The sequence below is a fragment of the Ictidomys tridecemlineatus genome, chromosome 4 (genome assembly GCF_052094955.1).
Source record: "Ictidomys tridecemlineatus isolate mIctTri1 chromosome 4, mIctTri1.hap1, whole genome shotgun sequence".
Taxonomy (NCBI): domain Eukaryota; kingdom Metazoa; phylum Chordata; class Mammalia; order Rodentia; family Sciuridae; genus Ictidomys; species Ictidomys tridecemlineatus.
The window spans coordinates 12,111,262-12,131,271 of NC_135480.1; the positions used below are offsets into that span (position 1 = coordinate 12,111,262).

General features: G+C 34.9%; 1 protein-coding gene across 2 annotated transcripts in view; it reads right to left on the reverse strand.

The window, feature by feature from the left end:
* Positions 1 to 6,981: 6,981 nt before the first annotated feature.
* Positions 6,982 to 20,010, reverse strand: part of Ms4a13 (membrane spanning 4-domains A13) — a 32,428-nt gene continuing 19,399 nt past the window's right edge. For both annotated transcript variants that reach the window (XM_078045952.1, XM_078045953.1), the window contains one exon: positions 6,982 to 8,319. In XM_078045952.1, coding sequence (XP_077902078.1) covers positions 8,306 to 8,319 — 14 coding nt within the window. In that variant the 3' untranslated portion in view covers positions 6,982 to 8,305. The remainder of the gene's footprint in view (positions 8,320 to 20,010) is intronic.

Consider the following 20,010-nt stretch of genomic DNA (forward strand, 5'->3'; position numbering starts at 1 on the left):
TATGGGCTGGAGATGTAGATCAGAGGGAGAGGGTTTCCTAATTTACCCAAGAACTTGGGTTTAATCCCCAACACCACCAGGGTAAGGAAGGGAAGGAGTGATGGAGGGAGGAAGGTTGAGAGAGAGGGGGGCAGGCAGGGAGGGAGGAGGAGAGGAATTATTTCTTGATCCTAACTGACTGAGACAAAAGTGACCATCTAATTCAAGATGGGCCAGGATATACTTTTTACCAGATTTTTGGGTGGCGGGGTTGGTTAAATGTAAGAATTAGAAGCAGTGGTAAGGCCACGCTCTTTTGGGAGTGAGAATAATAAAGAGGAAAAGCAGAGATGGAGAAGGAGCAGAATTCCTTATGTCTCTGTGACTTTCAATGTTTTAGTTCCCATTTATTTTGGAAACCTGACTTCTTGCTCTTATACTAGGTAAACATACCTGTTCACATGTTATAATAAATAAATCTTAATTTTGATAAACTGAGCAATGAATTGATTTTTTTTAAACCAGAGGGTTGTTTGTATGCTTTATTTCTTTTCTGTTTTTTAATGGCCTTCTCCCCTAGCTTCTCTCACATGGGTTTTAGGATCCACTCGCCTCAATCTCCAATGTCTGGTGGCTACGTGTTTTTTCTTCAGCACTTATTTATAGCCATATCTGGAGTCTAAAGACCTGTCTTCAAATTCTTCATTTACAAACTTTCCTTCTACTTATATAAACCATGAAGTCTCAAGGTTAAGTTGTCCGTGGGATGGCCTAGTGGCACTTGAAAATGAGAAAACAGAAAAGTGTAGGGGAAAAAGTCAAACTGAGCACAAATCTTACCAGTTTTTAGGTGACCTTGTCTATTCATTTACTCTGTTCAAAGGTTCTTTTCTCAGCAGAAAACAAAGTCACAAACGAAAACACCCACGGGATTGTACTGAGGAGCAAACAACAGAAACCCGCGTACAACTGAAATCCAAGAACGCATGTAGACAAAGCCTGCCTTTAGTGTGGTTCGAGCTGGATCCCTACACTGACTTGATCACAGGGTTACAGGGGCGGGATCCTGCAGGAGCTGCTTTTACTTCCAGATATTCCATCTCAGGCAGTCCTGGAAGCAGCACCTGCGCGGTGGGCGCTGCTTCCTCCCGGGGCTCATGAACCCTCTTGAAGGTTCTGATGCCACGGTTGTGGCCAGGAGCGCAGTTGGGAGGGTCGCTGCGCGAGAGACCCGCGCGCACGCAGCGGCAGGGGTTTGAGACTGGGGGCTCTGTATCTTCACCAGGATGTGTTTCTAACAGCTATTCTAACTGGGGTGACATGGTATCTCATTTGGATTTGGATTTTCCTGATGACTAGTGATATTGAACTTCTTTTCATATACTTGTGGGCCTTTTTGAGAAATGTGTCTTCAAGTCATTTGCCTACTTTAAAAATTGATTTTATTGCTATTGTTAGATTGTGTAGATCCCTTCTATATTCCAGATGTTAATCTTATGTTGGATGAATAGTTTGCAAATACTTTCTCCCGTCTTACAGGTGGTCTGGTCACTCTGCTGGTGGTTTCCTGTGCTGAGTATATTTTTGGTATCGTTGCCTGTATTTTGGGGATCTTATTTAAAAAAAATTGCATATACTAATGTCTCAAAGTGTTTCTCCTGTGTTTTCTGCTAGTAGTTTCATAGTTTCAGGTCTTGTGGTTAGGTCTTTGATTCATTGTGTGTTGATTTTTTTGTACCGGGTGAGAGATGGAGTCATTTTATTTTATGCATATAGATATTCAATTTTCCCAGCACCATTAATGGAAGAGGTTGTCCTTTATCTAATGTAGTTTTGGGTGTTAAAGTTCAGTTGGGTGATGTGTGCATTTATTTCAGGGTTCTCATTCTGTTCCATTGGTGTCAACTGTTATAGTAGCATGGTTTTTTTTGTACTTACTATAGCTTCATGGTATGTTTTGAGAGCAAGTATTTTGATTCCTCCAATTTTTTTCAAGATGGCTTTGGCTATTTGGAGTCTTTGGTAGTTCCATATAAGTTTTACTATTGATTTTTATTTCTATAAAGAATGTAGTTGGCATTTTGATGGAAATTGCATTGAATCTGGAAATCACTTTGGGGAGTATGGACTTGTTAGCAATGACAAGACAACAATATTTTGTCCGATTTGTCTTGTGTGTCTGTCATAATTTTAGTAACTTTAGCTTTGTAGTAACTTTGGAATTCAGGAATTTTTGTGTGTTGATCTTGCAGAATTATTTTGTTAGCTTTAGTAGCTAGCTTTCTTGTGGTTTCTTTTGGATTTTCTATCCAGAGAGAGTTTATCCCTTCCTTTCCAATTTAGGTACTTTTTTCTTTTTAAGTCTAATAACTCTTGTTAAAACTTGGAGTATGATGCTGAATATCACAGGTGAAAGGGGCATCCTTGTTATGTTCTGATATTTATGTCATTAATTTCAGCTCAGTCATTATTATTTCTTTCCTTCCACTAGTTTTGGGATGGTTTTGCTCATTTTTCTGATTTCTTTCATGACCATTCATCATTCAGAATTGCGAGGATGCGGGCAAAAATGTACACTCATATATTGTTGGTAGGACTGCAAATTAGTACAACCATTCTGAAAAACAGCATGGAGATTCCTCAAAAAACTAGGAAACCATATCCAGCTGTCCCTCTTGTTGGTATTTATCCAAAAGAACTAAAATCAGCATAATATAGTGATATAGGTACATCGGTGTTTATAGCAGCACCATTCACAAGTACCAAGTTATGGAACCATCCCAGGTACACATTCACAGATGAATGGATTAAGAAAATATGGCATATACACAAAATGGAGTTTTACTCAACAATAAAGAAAAATGAAATTATGACATTTGCTGGTAAATGGATGGAACTGTAGAACATAATGCCATGTGAAATGAGCCCGATTCAGAAAATCAAGAGTCCAGTGTTTTCTCTCATGTGCAGAAGCTAAAGCAAAATAAGGGGAAAAGTGCAGAGGGGGGTATCACCAAAAATAGAAGGGATATATTGGAGCAAAGGAAGGGGACAAAGAGGAAGGGAGGAAGAATGGGAAAAGGGAGGAACTATGGAATGAAATTGACCAAATTATGCTACGTACATATGTCAAAATACCACAGTGAATTTCACCTTGATGTATATCTTTATGTGTATAAAGCACTTTTTATAAAATATAAATATATGGAAGGAAGATCTGTGAAGCCAAGGAAGAGGATGGGGGAGGGAAGAAGGGAGGTAAAGAGAAAATACTAGGGACTGAAATGGAGCAAATTATATTTCATGCATGTGTGGTTATGCCAATATGAATCCCAATATTATGTGTAATTAAATGCACTAATAACATTTTTCTAAAAGCATATTTTTTAAACTCCATGTGTTTGTATAGTTTCTGTATTTTTTTTCTGTTCATGTCTAATTTATTCTGTAATGATCTAATAAGACACAAGAAATTATTTCAATTTTTTTTTTTTGTATTTCTATGGCTTGTTTGCGGCCTAATGTATGATGTATTTTGGAGGAAGTTCAGTAGGTAGCTGAAAAGTATATGAAATTGCTATTGGGTTAAATATTCTTCAGATGTCTGTTAAATCCATTTGATCTAAAAATTATTTTAACTCTATAATATCTTTGTTGATTGTTTTTCTTGTTAGTATGACTTATTCATTAGTGAGAGTGGTACACTGAAATCACCCACTCCTATGGTATTGGGGTCTATGTGTTCCTGTAAGTCAAGTATTGTTCATTTTATGAAATTAGATGCACTGGCATTTGGAGCATAAATATTTACCATCATGATATTTTCTTTAAAAAATTATTAGTTCTTTGTAGTTATGTCATTATGTAGTTATGTCATTTTGACATAAAAGTGTGAAATAGAATTTGCTCTAATTCAGTCCGGAGAACTTCCCCTTTTCCTCTCTTTCTCTCTCTCTCTCACATTCCCTCACCTCTAATCTTCTGACCTTTCTGCTATTTATTATTTATCTTTAAATTAGTGCCTTATGGATATATGTAAAAGTGAGATTTACTGTGGTATATTCACATATGTACATAGGAAAGTCAGATTTATTCCACACAATCATTACATATGCTTTTTGAATTGTTCCCTTAACCAATACCTAATGATCTTTGTCTCTTATGATAAATTTTGGCTTGATAAGCTTTGTCATATATGAATATAGATACTCTTGCTCTGGATTTCATTTGCATAGAATATAATTTTTCCATTCCTTCACTTTCAGTTTGTGTATGTCTTTGCCAATGAGGTGTTTTTCTTAAAGGCAAAATATATATGGAACTTGGTTTATAATATAGTTTGTCAGTCAATGTCTTTTAATTGGAGAATTAGAACCATTTACATTCAGTGTTATTATAGAGAGGTATGTATTAATTCCTGTCATTTTCATTTTATCTTTAATATTTTATTCTTAATTCTCATTTACTTATCTATTCTTCTAATGAGATTTATTGTTTCATGTGTGCTCTTGATTGTGTTTATCTTCTGCGTGTAGAATTCCTTTGAGTATCTTCTGTAATGCTGGCTTCTTGGTCTTGAAGTCCTTTTGTTTTATCTTAGAAGGTTTTTATTTCTGCTTCACTGTGTATAGAAATCTAGGGTTGCAATTATTTTCTCTCAGGGGTACACTTTAAGTTGTTTCAAGTCTGCCTGGACTGAAAAATATTCTGTTGTTGAAATGTTTTGCTTTAAATGAGTATTAAGTTGTTTCTCTTTATGTTGTCCCAGGGTTCTTGTGTATTCTGATTCTTTTTTTTTTCTTTTAATTGTGACCATGTGTTCAGGTTACACAACCTTGTCTTCAGTCCTGAAATTCTGTCTTCTTCACTTAGTCTATTGGTGAGACTTTCAGTTGAGTTCTTCATTTGATTTATTGTGTTTTTCATTTCTGTTTGGTTCTTTTCCAGAATTTCTATATAATTTTTCATTCATATCCTGTATTGTCTTCCTTTTTAATACTTATTTTTTTAAAAAACTGTTTTTAGATGTAGATGGATACAATACCTTTATTTTATTTATCGTAATGTGGTGCTGAGGATTGAACCCAGTGCCTCACTTGTGCTAGGCAAGCACACTACCACTGAGCTACAACCCCAATCTCTTGTCTTCCTTAATTCATTCAGTTATTTGTATGAATTCCTTGATCATTTTGCCTCTCAATTTTCTGAATACTTTGTCCAATTTTTTTCTACTTTGTTATCTATGGATTCAGTTATTGGGGAGTTACAAACTTTTGGAGGCATCACGTTGACCTGTTTTCTCATGTTTCTTGTCATTCTCTGTTGAGGTTTGCATATCTGTTGAGATGGCTTTCTTTTTCACTATTGTGTTTGTGGGGTCTTTTAGTGAGATATTGTATCTTTACAATATGCATTGGGCTGTGGGTATACCTCAGTGTCAAAGCACCCACTTAGCATAATGTAAGCACTAAATTCATCTCCCAGCATCACTGTGAAAGGAGAGAATAACCACCACGAGCAATGGTATTTTAAGATTCAACCATATGTCAAAATATAATAAAAACTTATATTTGATCTCTGCAACTCCACTAACCAAAGAGAAAAGAGGATGAATAATATAGATTAGGTTGAAAATTAGGCATTAATGATAATGTACTTAATAATGAAATATATAGATGGAAAGGAAAAGAAAGAAGAGGGAGGGAAGATAGAAGAAATGAGATAGAATGGAATATACATGAGAAAGGCAAAAAGAGATATTGAGAAAAATTCATTTAATTGAAAAAAATACATATAATTAGAGGACAGGAAGAAAATGAAGAAAACAAAATAACTTATAAAAGCATAAGCAAAAAGTAATAACAACAACAATGAAAATCCTCATCTTGCTGAGATGATAAAAATGGACACACTTCTGGAGCTTCAGATTAACGTACACCAGATATGGTAAATTTGTGGGTGTGTAATTGCACATCAGTTTGTTTCTTCTCAGTTCTAGTCCACGCAGGCCAAACCTGATAGTTAAGTTTACAGGCTCAGCTCTACCCCTTCTTTCCCAAGGAATACTGTGGGAACATCCATTGCAGAGCCACTCTAACCTCAGTATTTCTGAATTTTATGCCTGGGGATATGGGTGTGGATATGGTAGGGCCACTGGCTTAGCCCTCTTGTCTACAGGGTCTGGGGACTGATTCAGTTTTTATGATTTCTTGCCCTACACCCCAAGAGTCAATCCATGTGTTGAGTACCTATGTGGCAGGAGACTGGAGTGGGGTGGGGAAGTATTCATGTTGCAGTGGTATTGAATCCTCCAAACACCTCTGAGCATGAGTCAGGTAGTCAGGCTCGCTTTGTCCATGTAGGATGATGTGCTGCAGGAGTAGGGTTTCCACTAAATCCAGGATCAGCGCTCTGGTACCCAGGCCACTCCCACATCCAAATCCTGCTGCTCTCAGACCTTGTTCTAAACCTTAGATTGCCAATTTCCAAGGACTGTTGTTATGCCTGCTGTAGCCCAGAGCTCCTCACAGGTTCATTCTACAGTCTCACTCCTGAGCCCTGGCTAAATTTTGGTCCAGGCATCTGGTGTCCAGTGAAAAAAGAGAGATTTCTGATCTTCTGCATAGAAAGTGTAGGAAAATGCAGAGTGCTAGTAGTCTCTTCTTTCACACCTTAACACCATGCAATATTAATTCTCTGCTTGGACTACTTATTTGCCTAATAGTAGAGTCTATTTTTCTTGAATTCAATAGGATTCCTTTTTTTGAACATCTAGAAAGGAGTTTCCCTTCCCTCTCCAAGTAGCCACATGCCTGGCACTGTATAGTCTATTTCTTTTTCTCTTTTATTATTCTAAAAAGCAAACAAAAAATATTTCTGGAGTCAGACTCTAGTGCTTTCCCAATACTCCCTTATCTCATGTGCAGTCACACAACTGTTGATGTCAATTCCAATCCCATTATTGTCATCAAAAACTAGAGAACTGACATCTTTCAACACTGATCCTTTTAAATAAAGAAACATAGAATATCTCTTCATTTATTTGGGTCTTCTTTGTTTACACTCAGTTCAATATTATGGGTTATTTTTTCCAGAAGTCTTACATATACTTGCCACATTTATTTCTGTCTCTTGTTAGCAGCATAGGATTAGCAATTCATTGTGATATATTTGGTTTATATTCTGATGCCATACTATTTATTATTTGTTTCCCATTTTTCTTCATTTGAATTAAACAGATATTTAAAACTTTATAATTATGAATTATAATTCTAGGTATATTTTGAGTGCATGAAACATTATCACTTTTAAAATTGTTCATAGCTGTTTATCTCTATTCATTGTATTTACTTCCCAGTGAGAAATTCATTGAAAACTGACAGGATCATGAGTGAGCTTAGCTAACAAGAGACAGTCTATAAACCAAGTACCTTCCTTCCCTTCTTCTCTTGGCCAGACAAAAGGGATTCTAACTGACAGTAGTAGATAACAGTTGTGAAACACCTTGAGAGGGCAGAAAACAAACAAAAACAACATCACATTTAAAAGAGAGTTACATGTACTAAATGGCATGATTAATATTGCTGAACCAAGTTTTCTGAAGTCATGTTCCATAATGGAAAAGAGGATAACTGAGTTCAGAACAGATTTCTGGGAACTTCCTATTGGGTAAAGGCAGTTTGCTTTGAAAAGCAAGTGAACAGATGACCCAAACAATGACAAGCAGATGAAGCGGGAATGAGAGGGGAAGAAAGACAGCAGAAACTTTCAGGGCAGAAAGGAACTTTAATGAGAAGAGGGGAAGTCAAGGAACAATGAAGGATCTCTGAATTGGTGGCATTTTGATTCATACTTGTTAAGTAGAAGCTAGTTCAGGTAGAAGAACTCAAGAATATGAAATGTGCTTTTTACTCTTACAAACATAAATTAGCTTTCCTGTGAATTATACATCATACTTTAAGTCTTTATAGACTGCACTCTGGAAATAAACTTTTCAATGCTCTTTTACAAAATCTGTGTAAGGGAAAGTTGAGAGCTATTTGGGGTACCTAGATAACAAACCCTCTCTTGTAATAATCTCATGTTTATATACGTAATTGCTTTCTCCATGGAGCCTAGAAAAATGTACGTAGAGAAATTTCTTGAATACTAAGGTGAAAAGTCCAACTTGTTTTGTATTTTCTTTTGCACAGAAATCTGTGGGCTTTGTACCAGGTTTGTTCTACAGAAACATCATTATTACCCATATCAGATATCAACACCAGTAAAAATCTCACATTTCTAAGGTTTTCAAACAGAGCTCTCTTCTGTTTCAGTTGAAATATCTTCAGGATTCAGAGACTGGAAAAAAAATTAACCAATTACAAGTCACATCACGTTTCTTAAAATCTTATAAGAAATAAATAATTCTTTAAATCACAATGCTGCTATTTATGGAATAAGATCTTAAAGTGTCTTTTGTCTTATTTCTGTCTCATTATTCTCTCAGTCCACATTCTAAATTCCTATTGAATTGTTTGTAACTTTTGGTATACATCCTGAGTTTTTCAATTAAAATATTCATGGTCAGTTAGCAAGACCTCCAAATTCACCTGAACTTCTCATGATACTTCTCAACTATTAGCCATTCCTTCCCTCCCAGGTAAATGTCATTTTGACTTTTAGGTAATCAATCCCTCATCCCATTTTTTTTTCCTTTCTAGTTTCACCAACTGAGCTTGTATCCCTACTTAAGCAATATAGCTTTAGTTTTCCTGGTTTCAAATTTTGTATAAATGGAATAAAAAAAAGATGAATTCTTTTAATTCATCTTTGCCTGATAGTAGAGTCTGTCTTTTAATTGTCACAGAGAATTATAATAGAGTAATTTGCCCCAGTTTATTCACCACTCACTCGTTTTTGTTGTTTCCATTTTGGCAAAAAAAATACTGTTATGTCTATTCTTGGAAATGTATCTTAATACATATGTGCAAACTCTGGGTGTATGCCAAGGAGTTAGATTACTGATCATATGATTAAACACATATTAACTTTTCATAGGTAATGTCTAAAAGGTTTTTAAAATTTGTTGTGAAAATTTATACTCTAATCAGAAGTATGAGATTTCCTTCATCTATAGTCTTTAATATTACTTAGAATTGTCAATATTTGGACACTTAGTTATTCTGTTAGGTGTTTAATAAAGTCTCATTTAGTTTTCTTTTAAAAAATGTATTTGTTCTTTTTAGATATACATGACAACACAGTGTATTTTGACTTATATACTATATATGGAATATAACTTTCCACTCTTGTGATTGTACAGGATGTGGAGTTACACTAGTCATGTATTCATACATGAACATAGGAAACTTATGGCTGATTCACTACTGTTTTTCCTATCCCCATTCCCCATCCCTTGCCTTCATTACCTTTGCCTAATCCAATGAACTTTTATTCTCCTCGCCCCACTGGTTATATGTTAGCATCCACATATCAGAGAGAACATTTAGCCTTTAGTTTTTTTTTTTTGAATTGACTTATTTCACTTAGCATGATAATCTCCAGTTCCATCCATTTACTGGCAATACCATGATTTCATTCTTCTTTGTAGCAGAGTAATATTCCCTTTTGTATATATACCACAGTTTCTTTATCCATTCATCTCTTGAAGGACATCTTGGTTGGTTCCATAGCTTAGCTATTGTGAACTGAGCTGCTATAAATATTGATGTGACCATATCACTATAGTATGCTGGCAGTTTGCCAAGGAGTGGGATAATTAGGTCAAATGGTGGTTTCATTCCAAGTGTTCTAAGGAATCTCCATACAGATTTCTAGAGTGGTCGCACCAATTTGCAGCCGTCAGCAATGTATGAGTGTACCTTTTTCCTTACATCCTCGCCAACATTTGATGTTACTTGTATTCTTGATAATTGCCATTCTGTCTGGAGTGAGATGAAATTTCAGTGTAGTTTTAATTTTTTCTAATTGCTAGTAATGTTGAACACTTTTTCTTATATTTTCTTATATTTCTTATATGATCATATTTCATTTCTGAGAAATACCTGTACAGTTTCTTTGCTCAATTATTGATTGGGTTATGTTGTTGTTAAGTTTCTTGAGTTCTTTATATAACCTGGAGATTAATGCTCTGAGGTTCAGGTGGCAAAGATTTTCTCCCATTCTGTAAGTTCTTTCCTCAAGTTCTGATTATTTACTTTTCTGTGAAGAAGCTTTGTCATTTGAAACCATCCCATTTACTCATTGATTTTACTTCTTGTGCCTTAGGAGTCTAGTTGGTCTAATGCCTAGGTCCTTGATCCACCTTGAAGTTTGTGCAGGGTGGATGATAGGGGTTCAATTTCAATATATTACATATGGATTTCCAGTTTTCCCTACACCATTTGTTCAAGAGGCTATTTTTTTCCTCCAATGTATGTTTCCAGAACCTTGGTAAAGTATGAGATAACTGTACTTATGTGGGTTTGTCTCTGTGTCTTCTATTCTGTACCCATTGGTATTTATGTCTGTTTTGGTGCAAATACCATGCCATTTTTGTTACTATGGCTCTGTAGTATAATTTAATGTCTATATTGTAATGCCTCTTGCTTCTCCTTTCTCACTAAGGATTGCTTGGCTATTCTGGGCCTTTTATTTTTCCAAATGAATTTAATGACTGCTCTTTCTATATTTCTATAAAGAGCATCATTGGAATTTTAATAGGAATTATATTAAATCTGTATAGCACTTTTGGTAGTATGGCCGTTTTGACAATATTAATTTTGGCTACCCAAGAACATGAACTATCTTTTCATTTTCTAAGGTCTTCTTTAATTTCTTTATTTAGTGTTCTGTGGTTTTCATTGTAGAGATCTTTCACCTCTTTTGTTAGATGGATTCCTAAGTATTTTATTTGATTTTTTGAGGTGAATGGGATAGTTTTCTGATTTGTCTTTCAGCTGATTCATCATTGGTATATAGGAATGCAATTGATGTGTGGGTGTTGGTTTTATATCCTGCTGCTTTGCTGAACTCATTTATGAGTTCAAGAAGCTTTCTGGTGGAGTTTTTTTTTTTTTGGTTCTAAATATAGAATCCTGTAGTCAGCAAATAGGGGTAGTTTGAGCTCTTTTTTTCCTATTCATATCTCTTTAATTTCTTTCTTTTGTGTAATTGCTAAAACTACACTGAGATCCCATCTCACTCCTGTCAGAATGGCAAGAATACAAGTAACATTCAATATTGGCTAGGATGTGGGGGACTAGGTACACCCATACATTGCTGGTGAATGGGATAGTTTTCCTAATTTATGTTTTAGTTGATTTTTCACTGATGTATAGGAATGCAATTGATTTATAGATGTTAACTTTACATCCTGTTTCCCCCACTGAATTCATTTATGAGATATAGAAGTTTTCTGGTGGAGGTTTTTGGGTCTTCTAAATATAGAAACTGTTGCCAGCAAAGAGAGTTTGGGTTCTTCTTTTCCTATTCTTATACCTTTAATTTCTTTCATCTAATTGCTCTGCTTAGAGTTTCAAGGACTATAATGAATAATAGTGGTGAAAGAAGGAATCCTTGTCTTTGAATGTTTAGAGGGAATGCTTTCAGTTTTTCTCAATTTAGAATGATGTTGGCCTTGGGTTTAACACATTTAGCTTTTACAATGTTGAAGTATGTTTCTACCATTCCTAGTTATGCTAGTGTTTTGAATAAGAATGGATGCTATATTTTGTCAAATGCCTTTTCTGCATCTATTGAGATAACCATGTAATTCTTATCTTTATATCTGTTTGATGTAATGAATTACATTTATTGATTTACATATGTTGAACCAACCACCACTTGATCATGGTGCACTATCTTTTAAAAATGTTTTTGTAGACAATTTGCCAGAATTTTATTAAGAATTTTTGCATCTATGTTCATCAGGGATATTGGTCTGAAGTTTCCTTTCTTTGATGGATCTTTGTCTGGTTTCATAGAATGAGTTTGGAAGGGTTCCTTTCTTATCTATTTCACGAAATAATTTGAGAGGTATTGGTGTAAGTTCTTCTTTGAAGGTCTTGTAGAACTCAGTTGAGAAGCTATCTGGTCCTATGCCTTTCTTTGTTCTTAGGCTTTTGATGGCATCTTCAATTTCTTTGCTTAAAATTGATCCATTTAAGTATTCCTCCTGATTCAATTTGGATAGGACATATGTCTCTAGAAATTTGCTGATGTCTTCAAGATTTTCTATTTTTTTAGAATATAAATTTTCAAAAGAGTATCTTATTATTGTCGGTATTTCAGTAGTGTCTGTCATAATCTTTTCTTTTTCATCACAAATTTTTCTGGGTATAGTATTCTTGGCTAGCATCTTTTTTCTTTTACAGCTTGGTATACATTATTTCAAGACCCCCTAGCTTTGAGGTCTGAGTAGAGAAATCAGCTGAAATCCAGTTTGGTTTCCTTCTAAATGTGACCTATTTTTTCTCTGGCATCCTTTAATATTCTATCCTTATTCTGTATGTTAGGTATTTTAATGTGGATTGGTGTAGGTCTGTTGTAATTTTGTATATTCTGGGTCCTGTAAGCCTCCTGTATTTGATTTTCATTTCTTTCTTTAGGTTTGGGAAATTTTCAGGTATTATTTTATTGAAAAATTGTGCGTTCCTTTGGTTTGTATCTCCAAGTCTTCATCTATCCAGATAAGATCTTTTCAGGTTATCCCATATTTCTTGGAAATTCTGTTTATGGTGTCTTAATATCTTTTCTCCATGGTCCCCTTTATTTTCAAGATTATATATTTTGTCTTAATTGCCTGAAATTCCATTTTCCAAGTGGTCTAGTCTGTAGGGGATGCTACAGAATTTTTATTTTGGTTTATTGATATCTTTATTTCAAGATTTCTGCTTGATGTTTTTTTTCCCCACAATATCTATTGAAGCAATCTTTCACTCCTGTATTTTCTCTCTGATTTCACTCTTTACATCATCCTTTACCTTAGGATCTATACTCCTTCTCTGACAGTATGGATCTGAGTCAGTAGAGTTTCTACCCCATGAACTTATAGAGTCCCTGAAGGTTTCCAGTTCTTCACTGTTTAGGAAGGAGAAAAATAATAACAACAACAAATGCAAACATATACAGCCTTTAATCAAATAGTTTCTGTTATTATGTATACAATATTAATTATCACAATAAACAAATGATATGACCAGTTATTGCCTACAATAAAAATAGTAGCTTTAGGGTTTACACTTTCAAATGGTTGACACGGAGAGAACAGAAGTGATATAAGATGATTTTGAGGGAGGAGGAGCAAAGATAGAAGTAAAAAGTTAAAGGAAAAGTGAAAGGGAGAAAATAGAGATTGGTTGTTAGCAGAAAAGAAAGAGAATCAAGGGAAACATTTTAGTGAGAGAAAAAATATATATTAAGTAATAATTTAAAAAATTAAAAATAAAAATAAAATAAAAAGCAAAACTGAAATATACTAATCAAATATACTAATCCTCAAAATACTGATCCATGAAAAATAACTGGCTTCAAAAATGATAGAAATGAGAAAAAAAAACAAATATGAATATGTATTAATTTCTATGAACCATTAAGTTCACAAATGAATAAATGTCTGATGAAAAGTTAGAGTTATTTCTGTTGGAGTTCAAAAGATTCTCAGCTTCCCTTCCCAGTAGTGTTATCTGGGGTCATCTGGAATGTGATTCTTGCTCCACCCTCAGGGTGGGGTCACTAGAGTGAGAGAGGTAATCTGTGCTTCTCCAGGATCTAGCAATTGCTGGTCCACACTGGAGACTGCTCCTCAAGGATCTCTGCTGGATTCCTCTTGTGTGGTGGAGGAGCCTATTATTAGTTCACTATATCACCTGCAGATTCCACATTTCCTGGTCTCTGGTTCAGTCTCCAATCTCAATCTCTCTACCTGCCATTTCAAATTCTCAGCCATTTTGTCTTTCCCAGGTGATTTTGCAAGCAGCTGATTTTAGGGGGTGGGGGAGATGTAGGTGGGTTTCTACAACCAGTAGATCCCTGTGTAAACCTCTCTCCACATTTTATTTTCTCCTGGTCACTCTATGTAATGCTGTATTGGTTTTTCAGGCCTGTATTTTGGGCCAAACTCAAGTTTTCCAGGAATCAGTTCCCCAGCTGCTGCCACCCCTATCAGGACTTCAAAATGGTTCCTTCCATCTGTCCCAGCTGGGAGAGATGTGGCTTCTTTCCTGCACAAGAATATTGTGCAGCACACCTTTCATGGTAGTCAGACAGTATTTTTGATCTCTAAGCTCTCTGTACCCACACATGCCTCAGGCATCCTAAAAATGTGGGTTCCTTTAATTCTCTTTTCCCTCCACTTTGCTCATGGAAGAACTGCTCTAGCCAGTGCCTCCAGCCACAAGAGTGGCTGTGGCACTTGGGATTTCTTCCTTATTTTTTATATCCAACCTCCTGAGTCCCCAAAATGCTTTGGATACCCAGTATTAAATTCTAGTAAAGTACTTCCTGCCTTTTTTTCTTCATCCACCTTGCTGAGAAGCTGTCTATGTGCTTCCTTAGTTTCATACCATGGGGAAGCCAGGAATGTGACCTTCTCTATTCTGACATCTACTCTCATTTAGTTTTCATTATAATGTTATTGTTTAAGTGGTTGGACATGTGTCTTACATCTTACTTTTTCTATAGATCTCATTTTGTTTTCCTCCTTTCCCTATTTTCTAAAAAATACTTTATTAAAGTATATTATACTTTTATTTTAAACTACTTTTGAGTTTTGTTAGTTGCTAATATGCATCTTAATTTATAACAATCTATTTCGGATGAATGCCGATCCCAGTAAGATATAGCAACATGTTCTCATAGAGTTCTATTATCCTCCTCTTTCATTATGCTATTATCATAATATGCTACATCCACATACATTACATACTCAACAATATTATGGTACAATTATTGCTTTTATAAGGTTATCTTTAAAATTTTATACCTGGGCTGGGGATGTGACTCAAGCGGTAGCACTCTCGCCTGGCATGCACGGGGCGCTGGGTTCGATCCTCAGCACCACGTAAAATAAAAATGTTGTGTCCACCAAAAACTAAAAAATAATTCTCTCTCTCTCTCTCTCTCTCTCTCTCTCTCTCTCTCTCTCTCTCTCTCTCTCTCCTTAGAAAAATAAAATAAAATTTTATACCTATTGATCATGGGTGGTAAACTATGACATATAAATTAAATCTGGCCCACTGCCTATTTTTGGGAACAAAACTTTATTGAAAAAAATGCATAGCCATTTATTTATGTATTATCCACATATGTTTTCATGCTAAAAGTTCAAGATGCTCTTTATTCATTCATGTGCATTTGAATTTCATCTCACATCACTTTCTTTTAATATGAAGAGCTTCCTTCAGTGTTTCTTATAAGGTATTTCGGCTAGCAACACATTCTGCAGTCATTTGTGCATGTCTTTATTTCATCTTCAGTTTTGAAAAATAAGTTTAAAGGATTCAGAATTCTTGCTTAAGTGTTCTTTCCCCCAGCACTTTCATATGCCATCCCACTATTCTGACCTCCATTGTCTTTGATGAGAAGTGAACTGTTAACCATATTGTCATCCCTTGTTTATGAAGGATAATATTTTTCTTATTACTTTCAAGATTTTCTGTCTCCCTTTGTTCATAATTATGACTGAGATGTCTAGGAATGGATCTTTGTGTTTATTGTAGTTGCAAATTCATGAATGTATAGGATAATATTTGCCATCAAATTAGTGAAATATTTGGCCATTATTTCTTCATTTCCCCTCTTTCTCTTCAATTTCTAAGGGACCACCATTATACACTTACTGGTGTCCCAGTGGTTTCTGAGGCTTTCTTTTCTCCCTCTGTTTTTAGGACTGAATGATTTTCATTGTACTCTCTTCATGTTTGCTGATTTTATGTTATCCACTCTAATATACTCTTGAGGCTCTATAGTGAATTTTTCTTTTCAGTAACTGTGTTTTTAAAATCCAGAATGTCCATTTTTTATTATGTCTTTTGTTGATAGTCTTATTTGCTGAGTCAATGCTGTCATCTTTTAACTCAAACATATTTTATTTAGTTTTTTTTGTTTTTGTTTTTATATCATTCTTCATTAATTCTACCATTTCCCCTCCCCTTCTAGGATGAGAATATATCTTGAGTGGTCTTTTCAGGGTACAAATCATTATACTTTTCTTCTCAGGTATTTCTTGTTGCTGAAAATGGGACATTTTAGATAACATGGTAAAGCAACTTTGGATTCCAATGGCTTAATATTCTTATAGGGCAGTGGTTATTGCTTTAGGAACTTGTTTGCACTAATTGTATGGATTCTATTTCCCTTGCAGTGTGTGGCCTGTAATATATCTATTCACTTTTTCATTTTATTCTTGGTTTTTATATTTAAGACTAGCTTCCTAGGCTTCTCTCTGGGTCAGCCTAAGTACTCAGCCAATGACTAGTCAGAGGGTATACTTAAACACCTTGTTATGATCTGCACTTGTCCACAAAGCTCTAATACATTACAGTCCTAACTCCCGGTATCTTGGAATATGACAATACTTGGATATTAGGTCTCTGAAGTGTAATGAAGTTATATGTTCTTAGTTGGACCCTAATCCAGTAAGGAATTAGGACACAGACATAAACAGAGTGAAGACCATGTGAATACACAGGGAGAAGACAGTCATCCAAAGCTATGCAAGAGGCCTTAAACTAAGAAACTAACATTATAAACACTTTCATTTTGAACTTCTGCCTCTGGAGTTGTTCAAGCCACATAGTCTGTGGTACTTTGCTATGTCAGCAATAGCAAAGCATTATACTCCTTAAGATAGAAAGACTTCTACCTTTTTCTGAGGAACTAGTTCAGCTTAAAAAATATAGTTTTTAATTTTATTATTTCTTAAAATTAATTGGTACATTATAATTATGCATAACAGTGAGATTCACTGTGATATATTTGTACATGCACATAATTTGTTCAATTTCACTCCCAAGTATGTGCCCTTTCCTTCCCCTTCTTCCTCCTCCTGAACTTCATCCTCTATTCTACTGGTGTCCCTTCTATTTTTTATGAGATTCCCCGTCCCCGATTTTTCTCAATAGCTTCCAAATATGCAGAAAACATCACTTGTGATTTTGGTCTGGCATATTTCACTTAACAATATGTTCTCCATTTCCATCCATTTTTTCTGCAAATGACTAAATTCATTGTGTGTATGTGTGTGTGTGTGTTTGTGTGTGTGTGTTTGTATGCTCATTTAAAAATTTATTTACCTGTTGATGAACATCTAGGCTGATTCTATAGCTTGCTATAGTATGCTGACTTTCTTTTGGACTAATACCAACAAGTGGTGTAGCTGGGTCATATGTTGGTTCCATTCCTACTCTTTTAAATAATTGCCATACTGATTTCCATAGTAGTTGTACCCATTTATAATGCCAACAGGGGTGAGTAAATGTTCCTTTTCCCCTGCATGTTTGCCAGCATTTATTATTATTTGTATTCTTGATGACTGTAATTTGAATTGGAGTGAAAAGAAATTACATCACAGTTTTGATTTGCATTTTCCTAATTGCTAATGGTGTTGAATATTTTTCCCATGCATGTGTTGGCCATTTGTCTCATCTTGTTTAATGGATTATTATTATTGTTGTTGTTATTTAGTTCATTTATTTAAGCAGTCAATGATACATAAATTGGGCAGCTCCAATATTTTGTGCTTTGGCTTTGCTAAAGGAGCCCCAGAGGAAGGCTTTTATAGGGTGAATGCCAAATAGAACAAAGAAATGATTTGATTGGTTAAAGTTTGAACTGTTGCCTTTGGAGTATCTCAGTGAGCAGTTGAAGATAATAAAACTAAAGTCCTATTGACCTCTGTGATTGGTGGAGTGTAAGTTTCATTTTTTCCCCACATTTTAAATTGTTGCATTATATATGTACATGATGGTGGGATTTGTTGTTACATATTTGTACATGCACACAATATAACAATATAATTTGGCCAATATCACTCCCCAGCACTCTCCACCTCCCTCCACAGTTCTCACCTATTGTTCCCTTTTCTTTACTGATCTCCCTTTGATTTTCATGAGATCTAACCACATGTCCCCAAGCCCCAATCCTTTTTCCTCTCTAGCTTCCACATATGATAAAATGCATACATCTGAATGGGTTATTTTTTAGGTGATTTTTTTGAGTTTTAAAAAAATTTCTGGATATTAATTCTCTGAGTAGTTGGAAAAGATTTTCTCCCATTCTGTAGGCTCTCCACATTCTTATTGTTTCCTTTGATGTGTTATTCCATTTATTGATTCTTGTTTTTATTTCTTGAGCTTTAACAAGTTTTATTAAGGAAGTTAATGCCTACACCAAGGTGTTGGAGTGTTGACCCTAAGATTTAATCTAGCAATTGCAGTGCATCTGTACTAATCCCTGGTTCTTGATCCATTTTGAATAGACTTTTGTTCAAGGTGATAAAATAAGAATTTAGTTTCATTCTTCTACACATGGATATCCAGTTTTACAGCATTGTTGGTTAAAAAGCCTGCCTGTTTTCCAACGTGTATTTTTGGCATTTTTGTCAAGAATCAGCTGACTGCATCTGTGTGGGTTTGTCTCTGTGTTTTCTATCCTATTTCATTGGTCTACACACATATTTTTTATGCCAGTTCCATGCTGTTATTATAACTCAAGCTCTGTAGCATAATTTGAAATTGGGTATGGTGATGCTTCTATGGTTGTTCTTTTTGATCAGAATTGTCTTGACTATTCTGGGTATTTTTATTCTTCCATATGAATTTAAGAAAGTTCATTTCTAGTTAGTTCTGTGAAACATATCATTGGTATTTTGATTGGGATTATATTGTATCTGTGTTTTGCTTTTGGTAGCATGGCCATTTTAACTATTAATTCTGCCTAAAAAGAATTTTGAGATCTTTCCATCTTCTGTGTCTTCCCCAGTTTCTTTCATTAATATTCTATAATTCTCATTGTAGAGGGTTTCCATCTCCTTGGTTAGATTTATTCCTAGATACTTTATTTTTTTGAGGCTATTGGGAATGAAATTGATTCCTAGTTTCTTTTTCAGCATATTCACTATTGGTACATAGAAAAGCTATTGATTTTCATATGTTGATTATATATCCTGCTACACTGCTGGATTTGTTCAACAGATCTAGAAGCTTTCTAATTGAGTAATGTAAATATTCTAAGTGCAGGATCATATAATCTGCAAACAGTGATAATTTAACTACCTTTCCTATTGGTACCCCATTTTGAAGCTTCTCTTGCTTTGACTGATCTGGCTAAAATTTCATATACCATCTTAAATAGGAGAGGTAAAGGTATATATACATGCTTATCTTAGATAAAATGCTTTGTTTCCCCCCATTTAGTATTATAGTGGCTCCCATGTAGTGTTTAAGAGGTTTAGGTAAGATCTTTGTCTTCCTAGTTTCTTTAATGTTTTTATCAAGAATGGGTGCTGAATTTTGCCAAAGATTTTTAAAAAATATCTACTGAGATGATCATGTGACTTTTGTTCTTTTTAAAAAAAGATATTTATTTTTTTAGTTGTACACAGTACCTTTATTTTGTTTATTTATTTTTATGTGGTGCTGAGGATCAAACCCAGGGCCTCGCATGTGCTAGGTAAGCACTCCACTGCTGAGCCACAACCCAGCCCACTTTTGTGCTTAATTTTATTATGTGGTGAACTAAATTTATTGATTTGTTTTGTTGAACCATTTTTGTATCCCTGGAATGAAACCAACTCAGTCATGTATAATGTTCTCAATGTGTTTTTGAATATGATTTTCTAGTATTTTATTAAGGATTAGGGACCTGTAGTTTTTCTTTCTTTAATGTGTAGTTATCTGGTTTTGATATCAAGATCTCACTGGCTTCATATAATGAATTAGGTGTTATCCCCTGTTATATTTCCTGGAGTAATTTGAGAAGCATTGGCAATAGTTATTTAAAGGTCTGGTAGAATACAGATGTGAATCCATGTAATCCTGGGCATTTGTT